This window comes from Sciurus carolinensis, chromosome X (assembly GCF_902686445.1).
Source record: "Sciurus carolinensis chromosome X, mSciCar1.2, whole genome shotgun sequence".
NCBI classification, from domain to species: domain Eukaryota; kingdom Metazoa; phylum Chordata; class Mammalia; order Rodentia; family Sciuridae; genus Sciurus; species Sciurus carolinensis.
This window is the reverse complement of record NC_062232.1, coordinates 100,546,659-100,569,882: the sequence shown is the minus strand read 5'-3', so window position 1 is coordinate 100,569,882 and position 23,224 is coordinate 100,546,659. Positions and strand designations below refer to the sequence as shown.

The 23,224-nt window shown below is 37.8% G+C and overlaps 1 protein-coding gene and 1 pseudogene across 1 annotated transcript; one reads left to right on the top strand and one right to left on the bottom strand.

Moving 5' to 3' along the window:
• Positions 1-8,014: 8,014 nt before the first annotated feature.
• LOC124972775 (uncharacterized) lies at positions 8,015-8,124 on the bottom strand (annotated as a pseudogene).
• A 1,562-nt stretch (positions 8,125-9,686) lies between these two features.
• C1galt1c1 (C1GALT1 specific chaperone 1) lies at positions 9,687-13,765 on the top strand. Its single transcript, XM_047536502.1, has 2 exons — positions 9,687-9,855; positions 12,171-13,765. Exon 2 carries the CDS (start codon positions 12,176-12,178, stop codon positions 13,130-13,132), a length of 957 nt encoding a protein of 318 aa, XP_047392458.1. The 5' UTR covers positions 9,687-9,855; positions 12,171-12,175; the 3' UTR covers positions 13,133-13,765.
• Positions 13,766-23,224: the final 9,459 nt, after the last annotated feature.

Genomic DNA, 23,224 nt, shown 5'->3' with positions numbered 1-23,224 from the left:
CAGGGTGGTAGCATTTGCAGACCTTTATAAGTAAGAAGCTTAGACAGATGATGAGGTGAGAGCACTTCAGTGGGAGCCCCAAAAGAGAGTTTCTTTGATTCTTGAATCAAGACAAATGCTGCAGCTAATACTCTAAGACATGGCGCCCAGCCCCTTATAGTGGGCTAACCTCTTTGACAGTTATGCTATTGGTCCAAAAGTGGGACCAGACATGTGTCCTAAGGACCCCCAGGGCAAACCCACTTTTCTCAGAGACAAACAGGTAGAATAGTCCTGGTTAATTCAGGGAGGTATAGGGCTGGGGCTTGAAGAAGGGCTTTCCTTAAGGTCTGGAAAGGGGCTTTCACTGTGTTGAGGAGAGGTTCAGTGGGAGTACCCTTTGAAGCCTCATATAGTGGAGCTGCCAGGATGGAAAAATTGGGGATCCAGGATCGTAAATATCCTGCTAATCCAAAAAAGGAAAGGATTTCTTCCTTGATGGATGGAGTGGGCATGTCCAGCAGCAATGCTTTTCTCTCTACAGTGATGGCCTTAAATCCAGGTGAGAGGCTGACTCCTAAGTAGACAACCTGAGGCTGGGAAAGCTGCACCTTTGCTGGACAGACCCTGTAACCCCTGTCAGCCAGAAAGTTTAAAAGCTTAATTGTGTCCCTTTGGGAGTCCTCAAGAGAGGGACTACATAGAAGATCATCAACATATTGTAAGAGAAAGGAGGAAACGAATGTGAGAGAGACAAGATCCTGAGATAGTGTTTGGCCAAAGAAATGGGGGCTGTCTCGGAAACCCTGTGGGAGAACTGTCCAGGTTAGCTGAGAAGAAACTCGAGTGAAAGGGTCAGTCCAAGTAAAAGCAAAGAGATCCTGTGAATCAGGGTGAAGTGGGACAGTAAAAAATGCATCCTTTAAATCAGGTTTTTGAGGAGAGCAGAGATTAGGTTTAGCACGGAAGAAAGGAAAAACACGAAGGGGAAAAGTCTCTTTCCATTCACCAGGTCACCCACATAGGTACTTAATTATAACTAGTATAATTATGCATATAATTATACCTAGTATAAAGCTAGAATTTAGGGTGTCATAAATAGACCATTCTGATTTACTATCTAAAGGACAGTTTGGCTCTAATTCAGGGAACAGGTGAAGTGTTTGAGATTGTTTAATAAACATCTCAGGGGCGAGGTTGCCAGGGTGGAAGTCCTAGATCCCATGGCGAAGACTGAGAAACACCTAAGTTAGTGATCAGGCATCCCACGACCACATGTTAGGCAATGAGAAAGTAGTACACAGGTCTGGTCCTCACACAGTACCAGTATCTACCAGGCAATAGCCGAGAGAGTTTGAGCACCTGGCCAGGATTTCGAGCGCGACGAGAAAATAAGCCTCAAACCCTGAGACAGAATCTCAGCACCATAAAATCAGGAATCCACCCGGCAAATAAGACCACTATAGGGACCAACCGTAACTGTGAAAGTTGTGGCTGGGGGTACTCCCACACCTCAGCAGCCTTGAGAGCCCTGGATACCCAACAGTCGCTTCTCAGGTCAGCAGAAGTGTGTTTAAGTGGTCTAGGGGACCTGCCTAAGGGGAACTCACCAATTTGGAGTCCAGTGTTGCATGTAGAAAACTGGGCATCCAGGTAAATGGAAGGTGAACCTGTATCCACAGGCACGGGAGTATTGGATGGGGTTCCGCTTGCTTAGTTAGCGGAAGGAACCATCCCAGGTTTCGGCACCAGATGTAAGGCAGAAAAAAATGCTCAGCTTGGGACCCACGGCGATTCTAGCCGCTGCTGCGCATTCCCGCTGAACTGCCACCCGCTCACTCGTCTCAGTTGCGGCTCTCCAATAGCTCCCAGAAAAATGCACCTCGGACACAGGGTCTCACGCAAGAGACTTTATTATGCGGACAACTAACGCGTCCGCTCCAGGGTGAAAAGAAAGGAAAAAAGAGAAGATAGCGTGTGCGCTTCTCCCAGATATTGGAATCTCCCAGGCTGGAAGGAACCAGTAGCAAAGGAGAATACTTGCAAGCTGGCTGATGACCAATAGCTAGCTAGCATGTCAGGACGTAACGTGGGAAGCAGGAAAATGGCGGCAGTGTAAGATGGAAATTCCTGTAACGTAAGAGGTGGGCAGAGCGCAGATTGACAAGTGGTTGGGAGGCGGAGTATCAGCTTTATATTACAAAAAGCATGGGGAATTCTATAAGAGAACTGTCAACCCAAAAGAACAGACCATTTATAAAGGAAGAAATACAAAGAGCAAGAAATTTAAAAGTTAGCAAAGGAGCTGGGGTGTAACTCAGTGATAGAGCACTTGCCTAGTATGGTAAGGACAGGCCTGGGGTTCAATCCCCAGCACCAGAAACAAACAAACAAAACAATTACTGAGGATTTAAGGAAGACCTTCTCATCCTGCTGCTGGGAATATAAATTAGTTCAACCTTAACACAGGGTAATTTGACAATATAAAAATAATACTAACACTTATAAGGAGCTTGCTATTTGCTGAGCACTCTGTGAAGTGCTTCATGCTGATTGACTCACTCACTTTGCTATTCAGTGTGCATGATTTATAATAATGAAATGCTCAAGATCTCTCAGACACCCAACAATAGAATCCTGGTTAAATGGAGCATGAAACTTCTATACAACAGGTTGTAAATTATCTGTATTTACTAACATGGAAAGTTCTATACAATGTAAGTTTTTTTAAAAAGCTATAGAAGAGGATATGTAATATATGTTTTTTGTTTTTTCTGTTGTACTAGAAATGTAATCCAGGGCCTTGTAAGTGCTCCACCATTGAGATGTACCCCCAGTCATTTGTATAACATGAAAAATTATATGAATATATGTCTATGTGAGTATGTTTAGTAGTGCTAGTAATATTGTGAATTTTTGTAGAGACGTCCCTATCTCTTACAGATACATATTGAAATGTTTATGGACAAAATTACATGCTATCCAGCAAGTGCTTCACAATAATCTGGAAGGGAGGGATGTGGCAGGGGTATAGATGTAATAAGATTGTTTTTGAGTTGATATTAAAACTATAAAACGTATACATGATTTCATTATACTTTTCATTCTACTTCTGTTTATGTTTGAAATTCTCCAAAATAAAAAAGATGGGTTCAATCCCTGGTAACAGATAAATAAGTAAATGAGAAATTCTAAAAAAAAAAAGAGTGACCACAGCCAAACACAGTTGTGTTCACCTGTAATCCCAGATGCTTGGGAGGCTGAGACAGGAGGATTGCAGATTTGAAGCAAGCCTCAGGAATTTAGTGAGGCCCTAAGCAACTCAGTGAGACCCTGTCTCAAAATAAAAAATAAAAAGGGCTGGGGATGTGGCTCAGTGGATAAATGCCCCTGGATTCAATCCCTAGTACCAAAAAAAAAAAAACAAACAAAAAAACAGTGTATTATACATTATTACTCTTAGAACATTTTTCTGTGCCTTGTTTCTCTTTTCTTTTCCTTTTTGTATGGCTTCTACCAGCTGTGGGAACCTGTGTTAGTCTGATCATTCCTCTAAGCCCTAGATTTACTGTTTATAAATATTCAATACCAATCTTATACACTTACAGATTAAGAGAATTCAACAAATTCTTTATAAATTATGCAAAGCTCAACAAATGCAAGAAATTATTGTTATTAAGATGAAGATCAGCACCTGAGAATATAGCTCAGTTGGTAGGGTGCTTGCTTACCATGCATAAGGCCCTGGGTTCAATCCCCAGCACCACCAAAAAAAAAAAAAAAAAGACCAAGATTAATAAGGGCAGAAGAATAGGTCAGCAAGGATGGTGGAAATTGGAGATTAATAATAAGTGCCTGGTTATCAACAGTGGAATATAAAACCTGAATTGTTAGGGACAGATATGTAGGTCATTTTCAAGTTTTACTTAGTGACAAAGTTCTCAGAAGCAAACCTTTAAGTAGATAGCATAATCTACCGTTCCCAAAGCACTTTCACATACTTACTTAATCTTTAAGACAGACACCCCATGCCAGGCATGTGTCATTACCTCCATTTTATACATGCAAATTGAGATATAATTTGCTTCAAAGCAAAGTAGTTGAGGCAGTATGTGCCACTGGGCCTTTGATTATAACAAGCTCCTCAGCCATAAAAGAGGGCTGGGGATGTGGCTTAGTGGTTAAGTGCCCCTGGGTTCAATCCTTGGTACCAAAAAAAAAAAGATTTAAATAATGCTTGGCACAGTGCCTGACTCCTGTAAATACTTAATATATATTTATTGGAGGGCAAATGGATTTGTTAATTTTTTTTCTTGTACTGGGAATTGAACCCAGGGGAGTTTTACCACCCAGCTGCATCCCCAACTCTTTTTTATTTTGAGAAAGGGTGTTGCTAAATTGCTGAGACTGAACTTAGAATTTGTGATCCTCCTGCCTCAGTCTCCCAAATAGCTGGGATTACAGGTGTGCACCACCATGCTAGGTTTGTTAATTTTTAAAAAAATCTCAGATGGCAATTGAATAAGAAAAAACATTTTAAAATGAGACTGCAAGCATGAATATGCTTGAAAACACAGATGCAATTCATTTAGAGGCCACAATATACTTAAATATAAATAATACTAGCATTCATGAGGCCCTTGGTTGGATCCCCAGTACCATAAAATACTATTACTAATAATAATATTAATAAATGTGTCCAGACAACATATTTTGTTTTTGAAGATAAATCATTCAGAAACTCTGGGCAGAAAAGCTATGTGTATTACTGGTACTTTATTTAGGTAAACACAAAAGATATTTTTAGCCCTCAAACAATATTCATGCAGAAAATCATCCACCTTAGATTTTCTTCACTATTATTTCAGTGAATGCTTGTTGAAAGTTGTGTTATTTTCCCAAAGGCCTCTGGACAGATCTGAGTGTCTCATGTGCAAGTGAATTGCCAATTTAATGACCTCTCCACTAAATAATGCAAACAGTGTTGTCAGTTTTCAATGCAATTTTGCCTTACTTTCTCTGCATACGAAGGCAGCCAAACTCAAAAGCAACCCTCCCACACAAGATGCACCTTGGTGTGCTTAGGGAAGTGTTTAGCGCATGTTAGTAAAATAAGCTGTTTATTTTATGCTTAATATTCCGTTATGAAGATAATGAATTCAACCATTCTCTTAATAAATATTTCCCATTCTTGTTATTAAAACAATAATGCATTTGCCCTTACACATTTAGTCTTACATACTGGTGCTTTAATTTTTATGGGAAAGATTACTAGAAGTACTTTTCCTGGGTCAAAAGATGAGTACATTCTTAATTGTAATAGACAGTAGTAGCAAGTATTTTTAAAAGTAGGGCTACAAATGAAATATCATTTAAAAATGCAATCACCTAACTATAAGTCAATCATCTAAATTCATTTCAAATGCCAATTATATTTAAGCCCTGCTTAAAGTAGAAAACTTTATTTTTCGGCAACTCCTTATTAACAGAGCTTTTGGTGTTGAAATTCCAAGGTTTATTGTTTTTGAGCATTTTAAACCATTACTTTCAGTTTGGTTTACTTACCTTCCTGTATGTAAAGAATCATTTTATTGCTCCACATGGTGCAGAACCCTGTAACTCCAGCAGCTGAGAAGACTGAGGCAGGGGGATTTCAAGTTCAAAGCCAGCCTCAGCATCTTAATGATGTCCTAAGCAACTCAGCAAGTTTCTAAATAAAGTATTGAAAAGGGCTGGGACATGGCTAAGCAGTTAAACACCACTGGGTTCAATTCGTGGTACCAAGAAAAAAAAACAAAGAATCGTTTTATATTCTTCTAGTTTTACTGAGGCATGTTTGGCAATGATTACCACAATCAAGTTAATTAACATATCCATCATTTCACATAGTTACTTTTTTTAGAAAAAATATTTTATGTTTTTCTGTTTTAGTCAGTTTTTTCACCACTATGACCAAATGACTTGACGAGAACAGTTTTAAAAAAGGAAAAGTACATTTTGCACTCACAGTTCCATAGACAGCAAGATCCATTGCTCTGGGTCCTAGTGACGCAGAACATCGTGGAGGAAGAGTATAATCAAGGAAAACAGTTCAGAGCATGACACCAGGAAGCGGGGGTGGGGGGGTAGGGGGGGACACCTCCTCACCACAGACAAAGCATATATACTGGCCAGGATCACAGGTTCAAAGCCAGTCTCAGCAACTTAGTAAGGCTGACTCTAAGAGTGGTCCATTTTAGGCTTTTAATATAGCCCTTGCTGCTCTGTACTGTGACTTAATTTTATTTTATTTTTAAATTCTTATTTATTTTTTCATTGTCTTTTTTTGTCAGTGATAAATATATTTTAAAAATTTTTTTTCATACATGTATACAGGGTAATAATGTCTGTCTCAATCTACTGTCCTTCCCATCCCCACCCACCCCACCCCTCCCCTTAGTCCCCTCTGTACAATCCAAAGTTCCTTCATTATTCCCTACCCACCCCACTCATGGATCAGCATTCGCTTATAAGAAAAAACATTCGGCCTTTGGTTTTTTGGGATTGGCCTATTTCACTTCGCATGATATTCTCCAACTCCATCCATTACCTGCAAATGCCATAATTTTATTCTTCTTTATGGTTGAGTAATATTCCATTGTGTATATATACCACAGTCTCTTTATCCATTCATCAATTGAAGGGCATCTAGGTTGGTTCCACAATCTAGCTATTGTGAATTAAACTGCTATGAACATTGATGTGGCCGATCACTGTAGTATGCTGATTTTAAGTCCTTTGAGTGTAAACCAAGGAGTGGGATAACTGGGTCAAATGGTGGTTCCATTCCTAGTTGTCTTAGGAATCTCCATACAGCTTTCCAAAGTGGTTGCACCGATCTGCAGTCCCACCAACAATGTATGAGTGCACTTTTCCCCCACATCCTCACCAACACTTATTTTTGTTTGTATTTTTGATAATTGCCATTATGACTACAGTGAGATGAAATCTTATGTGACTTATTTTTAAAATACATATTTCTCTTCCTCTCCCCCTCCTTAATCTCAGGGAAACAGGATTATCTTTCTTCCCCATCTTAGGCAGAATTACCTGTCCTTGAGGACACAACCACCACATGAAGGAAGTAATTAAGACATTGGGGATTGCACCTGAAGATCTCAGAAATGACTGGCTCCCAAATTAACAAGTGAATTTGTGATGGGCTGACAGATCTGGCTCCATGAGAATGTTATAGGCCAGACTATAAGTAAATGACTAAACAGACTCCAATTTGCTCTGAGACTCCATGTTACATAGGAAATAAGTTTCTCCCATGGGAACATCCCACCTCTGTGCCCATCATCAGTTACTTAGTGTGACATGTTACTTAGTGTAACAATACAGAATGACAATTCATATGTAAAGAAAAATTGCTCTCTTTTGATTCGTATTGCTCCTAAACAATGTATCATGTGAACGGTGATTGTATGGATGTTAGTAATCATTCTTTAGTTTGTACCTAGGTAAGGGTCGTTTTGACCCATTTCCCCCTCTGTTGATGATCTCATGATGTTAGTTTGTAATTTTGAATCATAGCAACAGACACTTATGATTGATGTGATTTTTGGTATAAGAACCCCTACAACCCTATGGTCGGGGCTGTTCTTCCAATAGCCATTTTTGGGGCATTGTGTGAGGCAGTCAGCTGGCCGGCTTAATAAAGATTCTCAAATTTGGACTTCTCAGTGGTGATTGGTCTGTTCTTAAGTTGCGCCCCATAACAAATTAAAACTCTGACAGAGACCACGTGGACTGTGGCCTTTGAATCACCTCTTTAAAAGTTCCCTGTTCCCCTTGCTGGGGATGTGGCTCAGTGGTAAGCACACTTGAATTCAATCCCTGTGACCAAAACAAAAAAAATATATTATATACATTATTCTGCGATTTATTTCACCTAACTGTATATGTGTATATATATGCACATATGTAGACTACGTGACAGTAAACAATATATATATACATTAATAAAATACAATGGAGATAATCTTTTTAATGCTGCCTTGCTAAAACAAGGCCTCAAAAAATTGGTTTAAGATTTTCTCATCTCCACAGAAATTTTTAGTAAAATACAAAAGATTTCTAAAATGTGAAGAGATACCAGAGTATATAACAGAGATATTCTGTAGTCTTGTTTCTTTCTAGTCTTAAACTTAGTTTTTGTGTTCTTCAGAGTACATCCCATCATTGTAATGAATTATTTAGTATCTTTCTTCCCTGCTAGACTGAGAGCTCCATGAAGACAGGGAACTTATTTTAACATTTTAGCCCCAGAATTTATAGTGGTGCTTCCAGGATAGTAACTGCTTATAATCTATTTGTTCATTGTTTCAGTGTTTCCTGAATCTTTCATTCTACTTAAACTGGGTCACTGCGGATACTCAAATATATAAGATTTTAGGAATTCAGTCCTAAGTCGCCACTCAGTGTTATTTGAATGGAACCTAGCGGCAGTGCACTTTTACTACTTATATACTTATATAGTAAAGCGAATTTTTTTTTGTACCAGGGATTGAGCCCTGTGGCGTCTAACTACTTACTGAATCACATCCCCAGCCTTTCTTAATTTTTTTTTATTTAGAGACAGGATCTCCCTAAGTTGTTTAGGACCTTGCTAAATTGCTAAGGCTGGCTTGGGATTCTCCTCAATCTCATAGGTTGCTGGGATTACAGGCATGCCACTCTGGGCACAAAAGTGAATTTCAAAAGACAGATCACATATTTAGCAAAAAAAAAAAAAAAAAGTAGTTCTTAATTAGGAGCACTGGATTCTAGTCCCATCTCTGCAGTAAATTTGATGGTGGCCTTTCAAAAGTTCCTTAATATTTGTGGGCTGGGTTCCTCATCTGTAGTTCCTACATTAATTCAACAAATATATACTGTCTCCTGCATGCTGGTATTAGCTTAAGTGCTAGGGATTTAATAAATGCTTACTCTTTACTTGATCTTTTGCTAAGGGGATCAAGGGCACAATCTCACAATCTTCTATAAGACAGGCACTTTTGTGACATTTTCCAAACATTACTACAAACAAGAGGTTGGGGATTTAGCTCAGGGGCAGAGTGCTTGCCCAGCCCACGCAAGGCCATGGGCTGGCTTCATCCTCGATACTGAAAAAAAGTTAGGAAAACACATACACACACATACAAGGCAACCAAACTTTACAAAAGAAGAAACCGAGGCATAACGAGATGAAGTAACTTTCCCAGATTATCCAAAGACTTCAAACCCCATTCCGGTAATCACTGTGAGTCCTTGTTCTAGAATTAGATGACTATTTTAATGGCCTGCATTTTGATCCCAGGCCGTGCATACTGGATGGAGCACCCTCTTGTCAACAAGAAGGTACAAAGACGCTGGGCTACGCAGAGAAAACATCTCGAGGAGTGAAAGGAGCACTGCAGGAAGCAGCTGCTCTTTCTTGCTGGGGCAGCCTCCCCGCCAGGAAGTGAAGTGGGAGGTGTCAGCGAGCTCTACGCACCAACGCCTCCCGGGGCGTCTCATTGGGTACTGATGAACGTCCGGGTCACGCCAGCCAGGCGTGCTTCTCTGAACTCGGCGAGGGGCGGGGAGAAAGGACACGCTGCGTGCGCGCCGACCCTTTCGACGTCTGCGTGGGTGGGCGGCCCCTCCTCCAGGCGCAGGACTCCTCTGCCCCGCCCCGTTTCACCCCTCCCACCCCGCTGCGGAGCGTCAGCTTCCTGGATCTCCCCACCTTTAGCGCGATCAACGAGAGGACACCGCCAGCATCTAGAGCAGCCCGGTCAGGAGCGTGACAGAGTGGCGCACGAACGTGAAAGAAAGCCGTGCCTTCCTGTCCCCAAGCCATTCTAGACGCGGGTGAGTGCCAGGGCCTGCATCCCTACCCCAAAATCACACCGGAGCGGCTGGCCCCCTCCGCTTCTCCGGGGGAGGCCTGGGCCCTAGTCCATTCCCAGCATGCTCCACGCGGGATGCCCGGGCAGGTACTGAGGAAGGACCAGTGAGCGGGGGTGATAGAGCTGTCTCTTGGCGGCACTCCCTTGACTCTTCCATAGGGTCTTGAGGTGACCATGTCCTCCCTTTTTCAAAATCCACCTCACCCACCTTTACTTTACAAAACTACCACTTGGATAGTTTTTGCCTTGTTTCCATGTGCAGTTTTGGGTTTCCCTCTGTTCTGTACAAAATTTCCTAACATGTTCATCCCCCAGTGTTACATATTTTTTCACCTCCCCTAATAGGAAAAAAAAATCTGAAATAATTAGTGCAAACAGTTCTGTAAAATTTGTAAACTTCTTGCGTTTTAATTAATACTTTTGCAGCCAGGAGTAGGTTCCCCACCAGGAAGAATTCTGACACACATAATCAAGTAAAGAGACGTGTGAATTAGCATATATTGGCCAGAAGTAATGAAAATTGTGTAATACAAAATGCCAGAATCCTATATAAATTAATTTTAGAATGTATTTGACAATTCTTTTATTAAGCAGAACTTGTTTTCTGTTGCTTCTCATTTCTTGGAACTGGTTATTGGTCGAGTTCTATGACACAGGAAAACCAACATCCTTCTTTCCCCTTTACACTCAGAAGTTACATCTGCCAATCTAGTCCACTCCTTGGCCTGTAGAAGTCAAAGTCCATTTCCTCTAGAAGAAAACCATGGGAATGGTTTCCTTGTAGCTGTGTTGTGAGTTGGGTGCAAAACGTTATTAGATGCCACATTTTTTTTAATCTGCAGGAAAACAAGGTTATTCAGCAACTCATTTATTAAATTCTCAATAATATGGTAGAAGCACTGTTTAGATTATTAGTTCTTAATTGAAAAAGAATTAAATAGGTCAGGAGATCTCATTTCTAGTCTACTAACACTGATGACTAGCTTTGTGAGTTTGAGTTACTTAACTTCTGCAGTCCTCCATTTCCCTGTCTGTAAAATGAGAGAAATGCCATTAGGTAGCTTCTAAGGTTCTTTTCAACTTTGAGAAACAAAGGGAAAATCTAAATAGCTCACTAGATTATTTTTTGTGGAGATGGAGAAGAGATTGGGGAAATTTTCAGCCTTTAGTAAGATAAATGTGTACATAAATTTTCTCAGCAGTTGTATTTAATGTTTTCTTTTAATTTTTTAAAATATAGTTTTAGTTGTAAATGGACTATTATTTTATTTATATGCGGTGCTGAGAATTGAACCCAGTGCCCCACACATGCCAGGCAAGCACTTAGCACTGAGCTACAATCCCAAAAGAAGATTGTTTTAATTTTTAATTGAAATATATGTGTAGAATTTTCCCTTTTTACTTTTCCAAAGAAGAAAATGCCTTTTGAGGAAATATTAGTGTTCATTAATGGTCCCTAGACATAACTGTATTTACTCATTTTTTATCTAGATAGCTTCATTTTTCATTATGGGGTTTTATTCATCATTAGTTGGGATGAAGAGAATCACAACCTCTGGGACAGGAGTTGCCTCTGTTTTTCCTTTGCTAGCAAAGCAGTAGAACTTTTTTTCCTTTTTCTCAGAAAGGAAATGGAATGATTTATTGGAAACCCTTTAATCTTAGGAACAGAAGGGTAAACGTTAACAATACATATTGATATGCTATCAATCTCAAGAAAGTTGACTTAGATGTACTCAAAACTCATAAGAACATTAGCCATCAGTTAAACAAAGCACAAGGCTGAAAAGAAATGTTAGCACAGATGCCGTTGGTGATTTGCCAAGTATAGGTGGTTCATCTGTTCAATATAAAGTACTGACCTAAAAGTCCATTTATATCTTCAGAAGTATTTAATAATATAGTGCAAGATTGGGGTACAAAATTCTTTAGAGAATGATGGAAAACAACCTCTGTAACATTGGTTTCTAGGGCTAATACCTTGATTTAGTGCTTGGTTAATTAAATCCTCATAAATGAAGTACAAAAATAACCTTCCCACAGCAAATTCTCCAAAGAGGAATTTCTGCAAAGTTACATTTCTATTTTATACTGAACAGAAGTCAGATACCATTGAAAACTAAAAATTCTGAAAGTGCTTGATATTATTTGTAACTAAATTGATTTCAAGCTTTGGAATCTTTTTGTTTATGCATTAAGAGCAAACTGTCAGTATATAAGGAATACCAAACTAAATGACTAGACTAAGTATTTTAAGGGTCTTTTTCTTCTTTATAGGAAAAATGCTTTCTGAAAGCAGTTCATTTTTGAAGGGTGTTATGCTCGGAAGCATTTTCTGTGCTTTGATCACTATGCTAGGACACGTTAGAATTGGTCATGGAAATAGAATGCACCACCATGAGCATCATCACCTACAAGCTCCTAACAAAGAAGATATCTTGAAAATTTCAGAGGATGAGCGCATGGAGCTCAGTAAGAGCTTTCAGGTATATTGTATCATCCTTGTAAAACCCAAAGATGTGAGTCTTTGGGCTGCAGTGAAGGAGACTTGGACCAAACACTGTGACAAAGCAGAGTTCTTCAGTTCTGAAAATGTTAAAGTATTTGAGTCAATTAATATGGAAACAAGTGACATGTGGTTAATGATGAGAAAAGCTTACAAATATGCCTTTGATAAGTATAGCGACCAATACAACTGGTTCTTCCTTGCACGCCCCACTACATTTGCTATTGTTGAAAACCTAAAGTACTTTTTGTTAAAAAAGGATCCATCACAACCTTTCTATCTAGGTCACACTATAAAATCTGGAGACCTTGAATATGTGAGTGTGGAAGGAGGAATTGTCTTAAGTATAGAATCAATGAAAAGACTTAACAGTCTTCTGAATATCCCTGAAAAGTGTCCTGAACAGGGAGGAATGATTTGGAAGATATCTGAAGATAAGCAGCTAGCAGTCTGCCTGAAATATGCTGGAGTATTTGCAGAAAACGCAGAAGATGCAGATGGAAAAGATGTATTTAATACCAAATCTGTTGGGCTTTTTATTAAAGAAGCAATGACTAATCACCCCAACCAGGTAGTAGAAGGATGTTGTTCAGATATGGCTGTTACTTTTAATGGACTGACTCCTAATCAGATGCATGTGATGATGTATGGAGTATACCGTCTTAGGGCATTCGGACATCTTTTCAATGATGCATTGATTTTCTTGCCTCCAAATGGTTCTGACAATGACTGAGAAATGGAAAAAACGTATTTGATTACCATATAAGACGTGTTATTGTTTGTAATAACAGCTACATATCTTACTACAGCAGTATGTTTTTTTTTTTTTAATCTGGTGGCACTGGTACAATCACACATTAAAGTTTATTAGTACATTTTTAAACAGGGTGATATTTTTTCCTTAAAAGACAATCTAAATGTGTTAAAATGTTTTAAGAATAATTTTGCAAATAAAGGATATATTTATAAATACTATTTATGTGATAAATTCTAAACATTAAGAATTTGACATATTTTTGCTAATTGGTTAGAAAAATTTAACATGTCTTTTTAACTTTCTAATATAGTGAAGTGAAATCTCTAGTTGTGAATTTGTGATTAAAGCAAAACTTTTAGCTCTGTGTTTCCTTTACTCCTCATGTAGATTTATGTTCTAAGCCTCCTCAAGTGCCAGTGGATTTGCCCTCTCAAAATATACAACCAAGCAACCAAGGAAATGTTCCTAGCCACTATTAAAGAAAAGTTGAATTCTATCCCTGTGAGAAAATGTAGTGGTATTCCTCAGCATACACAGTTTCTATGTGACTCTGTATTTTGGTATGCATATACCAAAATTGGAGAGGTGACTATAAAGAATGTAATGTCATTTAACTGTGTTGTTTCAGTTAATCAAGTTCTGAATTCAAACTTGGATAAAAGTGAATCAGTTAAAATTTGTATATTACTGCTAGGCAAATGAGTTCTGTGGAAGTCTGCAGCATGTGTTTTGGCCACTTTAAGTTGAGTCTGTCTTGTTTATTTTTTTGTTGTTGTTATTTTTATTTATTGTACTTGTTCAAATTCTGAAATTTTTCTGACTTTAGTGGTTGTACCACACATTACTGTTTTTGCCATGGAGGCCCTAACCTTGCCATCCACATTGCATTACCATACCATTTACCTAATTTTAGTGGGTACCCAGAATCTTTATGCAGTGGTATTAAATACAGTTGTTCCTGTACTCACAAATGTGTAAAATACTTGGAAGTGAGAGATTTTAGAAGTGAGAGATACATCCCCCATCCCCTAGGTGAGATGTGGAGAGGAACTGACTTGTCCAATAGTCTGGCCAGCACATTCTGAATTAAGTCAGATCAATAAGCCCCCTTAGGGTATGAGACCATGACATTTTAGATATCAATATTTCTTGTAACAGACATCATGATGCTAATGGTCTCCCACAGCTTTGGCAAACCAGAAAGAGAATTTCCTCAGGAGGGCTGTGGGCTTCAATTATTGATCCTCATAGTAGTATGTCAAACCCTTTGTTTCAATTACTCTGATCTTCCTCACTGGGACTTTTGGTTAAGATGAAACACTAGTTTTGAAGAATAAAACTTTTTTAATCAAGTACCCTAATATGTGGTCTCAGGTGCAATTACTACTGATCAAATCATGCTCAACATAGGTACAATGATAAACAGTATCTCTGTGAATGTGACACCCTGCTCCCAAAACAAATACATTAGAATTTTCTATTTTTTGTATATCGCCTTCCCTAGAACAATAATCTATTAAAATTTTTCATCTTAGTTAAGTATATTAAATTATAATAAATGTCAGGATGCATTTAATTATTTGGATTGCTAATAGGTGCTAAGGTAATATGTTCTTTTAAACCAAATTGAGGATCATATTTTTGTACATGAACATTCTGTGATATTGCCACAAATAATGTGTTATCTCATTCAACTCGTATATATGACCAGTCTTGTAAATAAAATCAGAATCACTAACATAGAAAATAGTACTACTGAGGTCATGGTTACAGATTTGATCTCCATATATGTTAGTTTACACAGAAAAACAGTATATTCAATAGCCAAAAACTAACCCTAACCCCACTCTGTTGATGGAGAGAGAGTTGGGAAGAATGGAGTTTTAATAGAACTTGTGAATGTGAGTATATTTTACATATGCCTAATGGCAAACATTGGACAGCACAGGTCTAAACCAATTTTAGAAGTGAGAGATACATCCCCCATCCCCTAGGTGAGATGTGGAGAGAAAACTTGAAGTTTCTTCTAAGAGTTATATTTATTTTTCGCCTGTCTTGAATGCAGTGGAAACTGCAACCTGACTTTAAGCAGGCCCCAGGCCATCTCCTTGCATGAGTTCAATTCCTGGATCTTCCTTCTTAAAATTAAAACATTGGCTCTGGAACAAAATATAGATTAAACTCCTTGGCATTTTTTTGTTTTGATGTAGCAAAAGGGTTGTCATGTAGCAAATCTGATTTATAATACCCAAATTTTTCTATAATGCATTTAAAGAAACCTGTCTATTGGATTTTCTCAAAGCAGGACACACCTATGTTGGAAACATTGCTGAAAGTAGTATAGTGATCATGTATCACTAATTTCCCCTTCATTTGTTGGGAACATTCTGTTCCTTTTGGTACAAGCAGACTTAGGTGCATCCAGTGCATGTCTGAATGGTTATATGAAGAGCACGTTTACAGAAATTGACTTTCTGTTGACATACAAAGAATTCAGAAATATATACCAACTCTCCCTGCAAAGAGTGAATTCCCTCAAACTTAAAAATAATCACATCAATTCCAACATAATCAAAGATAAAATGATATAAAACATTTAAAGGGTGATGGGAAAATGACTTGTTTGGAAAGTACAAAGTGGTGTTTATATGGGGCCCGTATAATTTGTGTGTGTGGTGCTGTGGATTGAACCCATGGCCTTGTGCATGATGGGCAAACACACCCACTGAGTACCACTGTACTGTACCACTGAGTTACACCCCCAGACCCTCATTTTTTAAAAAGGAAAGTTCAGCTGGGGGTGGTGCTGCACACCTGTAATCCCAGCAACCCAGGAGGCTGAGGCAGAAAGATCACAAATTTGAGGCCAGCCATTGACAATTTGGCAAGACAAAAAGTACTGGAGATGCAGCTCAGTGATAAAGTGCTCCATGGTTCAATCCCCAGTATCAAAAAAAACAAAACAAAAAAAATCCACCTTTATTGGTATGGCGTCTGTACACTGATTTTCCTTGTATGAGTTCAATACTAGGCCTGGTGATCATTTGATGTAAGCTTTGCATGATCAAAAAGACAAACCATATTTTATTAGAATAAATGGTCTTTTTGCCTTAAAATTCCTGGATTTGATAAATGCCATTTTTTTACCTGCATGATTCCCACATCTTTAGCAGTTTTCACTGATTCCATGCAAGAATAATCACATTGGTTATGTCATTGCTTTGGCAGTTTGGCAAAAGTGCTAGCAGTAGGAGGACTTAAAAATATTTAAAATGCTTTGATCTAGTGAGTGACTTATAGAGACATTCACCTAGGTACTCAAAAGTATAGAACAACACCAGCCAAGTACCAGCTGAGGGGGAGAGGGGAACACTGTCTGACTTCATTTAAGACTTTGAATACTGACACTGAGAATCTTTTTTTGTTTTTCTGTATTTAGCACTCTAAAGCATTCCCTCTGAAAGGAAACTTTAGGGAATACTGGCGTTTCTTCAACCCAGTGTTGTCGATATGTTGAACATGTGAACCACGTGTGTAATTTTAAATTCCTAGTAACCACATTAAAAAGGTAAAAAGACAGCATAAAATCAACTTAGCAAATATATTTTATTTAACCCAATATAGTTAAAATATTGCCATTCAACATGTAATCAACAGAAAAATAGTTTAACATTTTTTAAAAAAATTCTTTGAAATCCAGTGTGTATTTTACAGTTATTCAACATCTCAATTCAGAGTAGTCACATTCCAAGTGTTCAGTAGCCACACATGGCTGGTGGCTACCATGTTGTACAGCACAGTTCTAAGCAATTCCAAAACTGTGAGACCCTCCCCCCGAGGTTAAATGTAAATGGGAGAAAACATGTTTCTTCTACAAGTTGTATTTATTTTTCTGATTTTCTTGAATGCCATGGAAACTGTAACCTGATTAAGCAGGCCCCCAGCCATCTCCTTGCATGAGTGCAATCACTGGGTCCTCCTCAAAAATTAAATCATTGTAATTTGGAACAAAATACAGACTTCTCAACTTTTTACTTAGAATTGTTCCTCTTATTAATTGTACTATTCACTAATCTTCCCCCCACCAACTATCTTCAAAGCAACTTGCAGTCTTGCCCTTGCACATTATACTGTATACTCTATACTCTCATCACCCCACTTCTTAACTAGCCCTCCCCTTTGTGTTCTATAGATCCAACAAAGGCTCTTAACCTTTAAATAGTCACAAATCACCTGACTCAAAAGTGAATAATAGGAAAAGTTCAGACCTCAGGAATGTGTTCAATTTCTAAATATTCTCCTAGCATGCCCTGTTGTTGAACAGGGAACAGAAAGACATAGCCTTAGCAGCACAAGACTGTGTGCATCCCACGCATCTCATTTAAATCCTATCCACATTTTCCCACTCTGGAATAGAGGCTTTCCAATTCACACCTCTCTCCAGTAATCCATAATGATGGTGATTCAACTGTGGGTCGAGATTAACACTTTATAATATACAAAGGAAATTTTCTGCAAAACAATCTTTGCTATCAGGTGGACCTAGGTTGATTCCAAGCCTGCTATTAGCTATGTATCTTCAGTTAAATTATATAACCTCTCTGAGCCTTAGTTGTTTCTTATGTGTGTGTGTGTGTGTTTACTATAACTGGGAATTGGACTTGGACCCAGGGACAGTTTGCCACTGAGCTACATCCCCAGTTCCATTTTATTTTGAGACAGGGCCTCACTAAGTTGCTGAGGCTGGTTTCAACTTGTGATACACCTGCCTCAGTCTCCTAAGTCTCTGAGATTACAGGCATGCATCACCATGCCTGGCTTAGCTTCCTCATTGGTAAAATGAGAATTATAATCTACCTCATGGAAACAAAGATTAAGCAAGAGGTGTAAGCAGAACTTGAGCACATAGTAGGCACTCAGAGAATGTTATTTCCCTTTCCCTCTTACTCATGTAAGTTTAGCACTTATAAAGAGTTAAATATCAGTCCTTTGTAGGAAATCTCTTGATGGTAAAATATTAATATTGATGTGAGTAACAGCTGGTAGTGAATATTCAAATTCACAGGAAAACTCCTTAATAGTTATAACATCTGTACATTTAATCTATGCCATGTGATAAAACAGCTTTTCCTGAAATAGCTTCTTTATACATATTTTTAAGGAGAAATTCATGAATTGCTTTTTAAAGGAAATAAGCCTAGAATATTCCCCCTTTCACAGTAGATTCGATATTACTGGAGCCAAAATGCCCAAATTGATATGGTTTCTATCTCCCCACACTTTAACCAAGATGCTTCTCTTCAGGTTAGGGAAAACACTGCTTAAGTGAGATTCCTGCATCCCAGTAAATGCATCTGGGCATTTGGTACCTGATGGAGAATTGTATTTGATAACACCCAGGGGCTAATGAGGCCATGTGCCTCCTCTCAGACCTTTGCATTCAGGAGCAAGAAAGCAGAATTACTTTTTGGACTCCTTTCCAGACATTTTACAAAATACAGAATTTTAACCTTGTAAAACACAACAGGAAATAGTGCAATATAAGCATCCAAGTTTAAATAACATTTCAGGCCCTACTATTTTCAAAACAATAAAGCAATACCAGTGAAAAACATTTTTCCAGTCCTGTGCTTTTTGAAAGCTATTAATGAGATATTAATGGGTTCAAAATAGCCATTATTGCAATAAGTAAAGCTATTTCTACCCTATATTCAAATATATTTCAAGTTGAACTTCCTTAAATCCAAATGCTTATATCAGCAAACTTTAAAAAGAACTTAAGTCATACAAAACATACTTTTCCTTAACCCTGTATAAGTCAACTCTAAGAAAGCTGTCTGGAGCCTGAAGTACAAAAAAGACTTTCCCCCACCCTGACTGGCCAACTAAGAGTGAATTTTGGCTTTAAAAATGAATTTTGAATGGAGCAGAATTCGAACTGATAAATATAGTATTTAGATTGCATGCAAAATCTTTCAGATCATGAGAAATTGAAACTTCGTTAAAAGATCAATATGCAAAAAAGATAAATATGCTTGTCTACAGATAGGGAAGCAAAGCTAAATGTACCTGATATTTTTCAAAGTTGCCTCAGGCAGCGGGGTGTTGTTCAGTAGTCTAGTGCATGCATAGCAGACATCAGGTCCTGGGTTCCACCCCAAGCACAGAAAAAAAAAAGTTGCCTCAAATTTAAGCACACTCAAGGACTATTAATAGATAGTGTCAGAACAACATGCAGTTTCATCATGAAAGCATCTTACTAGTTTGTAAGTTTCCAAGCCTTAAGACTTCATCATGCATCAGCATAGGATAACCAAAGATTTTGGGGGCAAAGACAGAAGGCATTCCCTTTCAAAACAGAAGTTGGTTAAGAATAAAACTGGGTTGCCAGATCTCTGAAGACTCCCCAACATGGCTTTCCCTGAGGCAAAAAAGGAACTGAATTTGTTCTCAAGACACATGTTTGGAGAAATACTTTCTCCAAGCAAGTGCTTAATTAGAAGCAATGACTTATTGCTGAAAACCAAGTCTTTTGCTCACCTGCATGTAAAAATCAGAAAAAAATCACTTGTTTCACCATTGGAGATTAAATGATAGTAAGTATCATTGACAAACATGTTTTGTGATTAAAATTTTAAATAAGAAAAACATTCAAATAAAAAAAGTAAATCTTGGTATCTTTCAAATCCTGGTACTTTTGGTGGAGTTATGAGAACACAAACTTGAAGGAAGTCAAGTAATTCATTATGCTTTTGAGGAAAATTAGGGAATAAAACAAGAGAGTAATAAAAAGTTATGATACAGAAATTGTTTTTTTCTAGTTTTAAAATGTGATTTTTAAAATGTTTGATTGGTTTGATAAATTTGATTTTTTTTTGCTTTCTGTTTTTGCCTAAGAAATGAACCAGTTTAGTATATGCAGATATCAAGAAGTTTGCTCTATTTTGGACATCATGGCCTGTTGAATTACAATCTTCCACATAAGACTGATGCCTTTAGCTCAATTTTTAATTAATTACTTCTGATAGTTACACATTTTTTCCTTCCTCTAATCCAAGTCTAAATTTTAGACATTTGAAACATCATTTCTACGTTTGCAATATTTCACAAATTGCCAAAACAATCCATCTAATTAGAACTGAACATTAATAATGAGGCATGTCATTCTTTGTTACAACTAGGATTTTAAGTAGAAATTATTTTACTAATGCATCTCTAGCTCAAAATCTTCAAGGATAAAACTTAGAGTTAATTTTCACTCTAAGAGGCAAATATTAATTGTACTAATGAGTTTGTATTTTTTCCTCCTCATGACCATTTCTTAGTAAACATGATATTATTAGAAAAAAATTCCATTCATCTCCCTTATTTTTTCCATGGATAAATTATATTCTCTAAAAGGCTAGCCTCTTAAACAAAGAAACCTGCCTTATAATCTCAACATTGATTTAAAAACTGGCCTCGTGGCCAGGCGTGGTGGCACACACCTGTAATCCCAGCAACTTGGGAGGCTGAGGCAAGAGGATGGAGAGTTCAAAGCCACCCTCAGCAAAAGCAAGGGGCTAATCAACTCAGTAAGACCCTGTCTATAAATAAAATATTAGTGGGAGGGGTGGGGGGAAGGGAAAAAATAACAGAATGAATCAAACAACATTACCCTATGTAAGTTTATGATTACACAAATGGTATGCCTTTACACCATGTACAAACAGAGAAACAACATGTATCCCATTTGTTTACAATAAAAATAAGTAAATAAATAAAATATTAAAAAGGGCTGGGATGTGGCTCAGTGGTTAAGTGCCTCTGAGTTCAATCCCTGGTACAAAAAAAAAAAAAAAACTGGCCTCAATTCTGTTCATTCACCCCTGATCTGATGGCCTTGTGGTCCTTTACTGGTACTGAATTGGTTTTAATACAATAGGGAACAAATTGATGTTATGGTTGGCCATTTCTACTCACTATTTTACCTGCCATAAAAAGTATAATAAAAGTATACATACAAAGCATAAAATACATACAAAGTATCAAAAAGTAGAATACATTTACACGCATCAGTCTCCATGTTGACAGGTATGGTTTCTTTAGGAATTGTTGCTGAAAGACTGATATTAAGAGTACAATCGTGGGGCTGGGGAGATAGCTCAGCTGGTAGAGTGCTTGCCTTGTAAGCACAAGGCCCTGAGTTCGATCCCCAGTACCGCAAAAAAAAAAAAAAAAAAAAAAAAAAAAAAGAAAGCACAATCGTATTTAGTCTAATCTTTACTGCCCTGATATGACTAGTAACATATTAAATATAAGTGTTCTACAGGGCTTCCAAAATATTTTAACTGCCTAATTCTTATAGGTTATTGAATGACTTGAGTAAGTTTCTGATTGCTTGAGACCTCAGATGTGATGGTTAAATTGACATAAGATGCATACATTTTCACTGCTTTTCTTTCATTACAAATCTGTTTTAGTGGATACTCCTTTAGATATTGGAATCATTTTGAGTTTCTTGAAGAGCCTTGAGAGATATATATTCTCAAAATTAAGGAACCTAGATAAACAGAGTTAAAATATTTACCACATTTTGTTTGGGCATATAGTCATTTCCATTAATATATACTTGCTACATTAATATTTTCATGAACAAAAAGTGAATTATAATGAAATACCTCAGCAAATTAAGTACACTGCCATTGTTACATCTTCTTCTGAAGTACTATACTTAGAAATACTGTATCCTCAGTTGCTGATTTGTATACAGAGTGGGGACTTGGCTGGATTTAATCATTGTTTGATAAATGCCATATGACCTTCTGTTTGGGGAATATCAAATCCCTCAAATTGGAAATGTTCATGATTACCCCTGGGATAAACCCAGCTGCTTTTGTTTGGGGTCCAGAACACACAAAAAGACAAGAGAGAAAAGGAAAGAAAAAAATGCAGCTGCCAACAGAATGCCACCAAACCACTGTGACAGTCTGCTGGAGAGGATTGGTCAGGCCTTTATTCCACTAGACAATGGGCCAACCATCAGAGTTGGAACAATGAATTGTTGCAACTCCAAAACATGGATTTTTTAACCCCATATTGGGTACAATCTGAGGACTATTTTTGTGTTTGTTTCATGTGTAATTTGCAAGTTTTGATGACTGAAATTGTAAAAGCATTTATAAATTCCTACTGACTTTATATTGGTATTGAACTGCCGCCATTACCCAGGTTTTTTTTCTGATTATTTAGAATTTTTTTATTCTGTTCCCCAGATTTTTTAAATATAAATTTTTTCCCTTTATTTGGTACTGGGGATTGAACATAGTGGCACTTAGCCACTGAGTCACATCCCCAGCCCTTTTTATTTTTTGAGACAGGGTCTCCCTAAGTTACTCAGTGCCTTGCTAAATTGCTGACACTGGCTTTGAACTTGCCTCAGCCTCCCAAACTGCTGGGATCACAGGCGTGCACCACTACACCCAGCTTAAATTTTCTTTACTAACTAGAGTAGAAGCTCCTTAAGGGCAGCTGCTGGTGTATTATTCATCTTTGTGCCACATCACCTAAAATGTAGTAGATAATAAATACCCACTGAGCTGAACTGACATTGGCTAAGTAAAAGTGATTCAAATACATAGGAATGGCTAGATGGTAAGCTGGTTTGACATAAAATTAATGTGAAACTTAAAATGAACTGGAAACACATTGTTTGAGAGAAGTCAGGTTCTCCCTGTAGTCCTACTTTCGGGGATATGGGTAAACAAGTTTCCCTCAAGCACAAGGCTGATATATCTGCTAGTTTAACCTCTCTGAAGTGGCTTCCATGCATGACCTAATGTTGAGAAGTTGAAAAGTCTTGTACATGTAGAGTGATATCCCTGATTAAACTAATGCATTAGCTGAGGCCTCAGACCCAGGGGAAGTAGCGAACATACATATTTAGTTCACATCACCAAGGCAACATAGTCAGTGTACCTCAGCAAAGTAGAAAAACAAGCACAGATGTTGATGTTGAATATTTAAAAAGTGTTCTCTACACCCACTGTAATAATGGTTAGATACAAGGATAAATCATTTCAGAAACCA